Source organism: Amphimedon queenslandica, unplaced genomic scaffold (genome assembly GCF_000090795.2).
Source record: "Amphimedon queenslandica unplaced genomic scaffold, v1.1 AMPQUscaffold_10829, whole genome shotgun sequence".
In the NCBI taxonomy this organism is placed as follows: Eukaryota; Metazoa; Porifera; class Demospongiae; order Haplosclerida; family Niphatidae; genus Amphimedon; species Amphimedon queenslandica.
Window position 1 is genome coordinate 2,351 of NW_003548923.1, and position 3,561 is coordinate 5,911.

The 3,561-nt window shown below is 34.9% G+C and overlaps 2 protein-coding genes across 2 annotated transcripts in view; one reads left to right on the forward strand and one right to left on the reverse strand.

Annotated features, from left to right (window-relative positions):
• Positions 1 to 1,031, reverse strand: part of LOC100638191 (ATP-binding cassette sub-family D member 3-like) — a 3,218-nt gene extending 2,187 nt beyond the window's left edge. The window contains exons 1-5 of the mRNA XM_020005831.1: positions 839 to 1,031; positions 632 to 665; positions 510 to 568; positions 315 to 455; positions 5 to 26 (exon numbers count right to left, since the gene is read on the reverse strand). Of these exons, the coding sequence (XP_019861390.1) occupies positions 5 to 26; positions 315 to 455; positions 510 to 568; positions 632 to 665; positions 839 to 954 (372 nt within the window). The 5' untranslated portion in view covers positions 955 to 1,031. The remainder of the gene's footprint in view (positions 1 to 4; positions 27 to 314; positions 456 to 509; positions 569 to 631; positions 666 to 838) is intronic.
• Positions 1,032 to 1,117: 86 nt separating this feature from the next.
• LOC109589832 (uncharacterized) lies at positions 1,118 to 2,130 on the forward strand. The gene is made up of 2 exons (XM_020005832.1): positions 1,118 to 1,297; positions 1,834 to 2,130. The coding sequence occupies exons 1-2, from the start codon at positions 1,195 to 1,197 to the stop codon at positions 2,103 to 2,105; spliced, it is 375 nt and encodes a 124-aa protein (XP_019861391.1). The 5' UTR covers positions 1,118 to 1,194; the 3' UTR covers positions 2,106 to 2,130.
• The last annotated feature ends 1,431 nt before the right edge of the window (positions 2,131 to 3,561 follow it).

Sequence of the window (3,561 nt, forward strand, 5' to 3'; positions counted from 1 at the left end):
CTTCAAAATTGCGACCAATTATAGAGCTGGAGAAAGAGAGAGAGAATGAAAAAAAAATGAAGAAGAGAAAAAGTAAATATATACATGTATGCATGTAATTTTTGCTTTTAATTTTCATATAAGAGAAAACTTTTCGTTGACAAAACATTAAAAAATTTGCTAAATACATAGTATATGCAAGTAAACTACATGTACATGCATATAATAGAAGCTTTGTAATTATTAGTTGAGGTACAGTTGCAGTTAAAAGCAAATCTCAGACCCATACCATGCAGACTCATACCCATACCATGCAGATTGAGACCCATACCTACCCTTCAACAGAAGTTCCATTCTGAATCATCCAGACATCAGCGTAAGTCCTTAGTACTAACATGATAGCGACCATAATGAGGTACCCAGTCTCGGGACATAAAACCCTGGGGACTAGGATCCTGAACAGCCTAACGATTCGTCTAAAAAGAATTTTAAAATAATTTTTTTTATAATTAAAATAATTTTTTGTTTACTTGATAAACTCCCAATCAACAGCCGCTCTGTCTCCTTTCCTTTTATCACCAACTTTATCCTAATAAGGAGAGAGAATAAATGTATTAATTAATATCATACATGTACATGTATAAGGACGTACCTGTGTTGCTGCAATGTATGCTTCTTCATCTTTCCTTTAAAATAAAAATTAATTAAAAAAACAAACATAAAAGTTTAATCTGTCAACAAATTTAATCCGTCTACAAAACCAATCTTAATCATTTTAAAAATTAAAATATTGAATTTAAAAAGGTCAAAATAATAGAGACCACGTGACTACAAGCCACGCCTCCAGACCCTCTCTCACCTCCTCGAAGCTATTTTCCTCCTAACGGATACATAGAGGCCTAGCCCAGCAATGGTAGTGGCTAATGCAACCACAGCCCGAGGGTTACTGGCTAGCTTTGAAACAACTGCAGGCATTCCTTTCCTCTCTGCTTGCCTCCTTCTTTACTTAAAAATGGGCGGGGCAAACTAGAAAAGGGCATGGTTTGATTAATAAATAGGTGTGGTCAAAAGTTAAATAACTGATTTAATAGTTACTTAACTAGATTAGTTACTTAACTGTCAATAGTTACTTAACAGTAGGTGTGGTCTAGTTTTATTTTCCCGGACTATCCCGGGCTATACACGTGACTAGAAGGGCGTGTCATATTGAACAAAATGGCTGCCCCTTCAGATTCTTCTCTCTCTATGCTGGAGGCCATATTCCCTGATACTGACAAGCAGTTGCTACTGGAAGTGCTCAGACAGTCCAAGAATGATGGTAATAGAGCACTGGGACTATCTAATGGCGTTTGGCTCTTGTTTGACATAATTTTTAATTAAAATTAATGAGATTTGGGTTGCTTTTTATGATAAATTGCATGTTTTTACTTTAATAAAAACTGTGCTGTTGTACTGCAGTTTAATCGTAATATTAGGTTTTTGTTTTCGTACTTCTGAAAATAGATGTAATTCCATAATACCATAAATCATACATAAATTTTTAATTAATTAAATTTTTGCTTACACGGTATTTTGATAACTTATTAAAATTTGAAAGCAATAGTACCGTACAGCTGGTTAATTTTGCGGAGAAAAATTTTGCGATCCTTTAAAATAACCTGGTTTGTGGATTAAATATTTGCGGTTTTGACAGTTATTGTAGCATTATCTACTGTGGTCATGCATGAATTTCATTATTTTGCGGATTTAAATTTTGCACTTTAAATGGAATCGCAAACTCACAAAATTTAATTCCCCGCAAATATTTCCAGCTATATGGTATTTGTTTTATTGTTGTTTTTTTCTTTTCTTCAGCTCAAGTAGCAGCTAACAAGTTATTGAAAATGAATTCAAAGAAGAAACCCAAAGAGACTTCAACACCACAGGAACCTCCTCTTGCCCCTCCCCCTTCCTCCTCCTCCTCCTCCTCTCAGTCTCAATGGCCTAACTTTACCAGTGGGAGACAATCACATGAAACTGGTCCAGGGTCTAGTGGGCGGGGTTTAATTTCAGAGGCCCCTGTTGTTAAGAAGTTGATATTAATACGTGGATTACCAGGCAGTGGGAAATCAACACTAGCTAGGTGAGGGGGTGGATTAATTAATTAATTAATCAAGTGGGTGGTGTTATTAAATAATATATATATATATATAAATTAATGTAATATTATTCAGGAGACATATTGATGTATGCTATGTAGGAATTACAATGCATAAATTTTTATGATCTGACAGTAATGTAATTATTTATGTACGTCAACACTCAACATTATATTGTGTATTGGAGTAACAAAATTAGTAATCATCCCATCCTCGTATCTTACAAGTTAGTAGCCATCATAAACAAAATGGTGGCCAGCTTTCAAATAGGATAAGTTCTGAACTTTCTAACAGGAAGACAGAGATTATTGTCATATAAGATTAGTTAGTGAAAGGAATGAATCTTAGTAAGAGTTGACACCATCTTTTCTCACTTCTTAGCCTGAAATATATTTTGTATTTTGTTGATTTTGTCATAAATTAGATTGCTCATAGCATGTACTTTTAATATGTATTAGTAATGCGGTAGCGTTACTAAGTAGGATTCACCCCCAAACAAAATGGCTGCCACGACTTTTGCAGCCTTGCTATACCGGGAAAACAAGCTCCTATGCTTACCAGACTTTATAGAGGACCTTATCTTGACCAGAGGACTCCATTGGTACCACTAGCGTGGCTCTAGGCCCTGTCTAAGAGGAAATTCAAAAATCGGCGAACCGGCCGTTTTGTTCAGCCACTTTTTTTCATCTTCATCATCGTCATCAAGTCCTGTCAATCTAGTTGTCGGTATGTATCTCAGTATCAGTTGATGTTACAAGGATAATTCTTACACCAATCTACTCCAACAGTCTATGCGCAGGTCCATGTCCCATCAGATCATTCTTCAAGTAAGGAAAAAGTGATACTGTGACTGCTGGATAGAGCCATCTTAGCTGCATGCCGCCATTTTGTTAGTTAAAGAAGCATGTGCTCCAAAATTTGGGTGTGGTCGCGCATGCTCAGATCTGCAGCTCTGGAAGAAGCAATTAATTTTTTTCCCAAGCTATGCTTGGAATCAACTACTGCAATACTTTAGTGGAGGTTTCCAGCTAAAAGAAGGTATTAATCTTACATGTTACTGTTTTATCAGTGTGTTATTTTATTTTATTTTAAAAAACAAACAATTAATTAATGTATGATATGCAATGATAATATGAATGACAACAGCCTGGAAGAACAGGAATAGCTGCAACATTGCAGGGAAGATGGACGCTCACAGCTTCTGAACAAGGACTTGTGTCAAGACTAGTATTAATTTCACTTGTCATCAGGATAGTTGATATTCCTTCCGCATATCTATTCAATGCTGTCTCTCATAAATGATGTAAAGTCATAACAATGATAATAATAATAAAGAAAATTATTGTTTGTGTAAAATCAACAAGTATCACAATGGCAACTAAAGAAATATTATAAATATTATTTAAAAAATCAACACAAACAAGAACATAAAAAATTAAAAAAA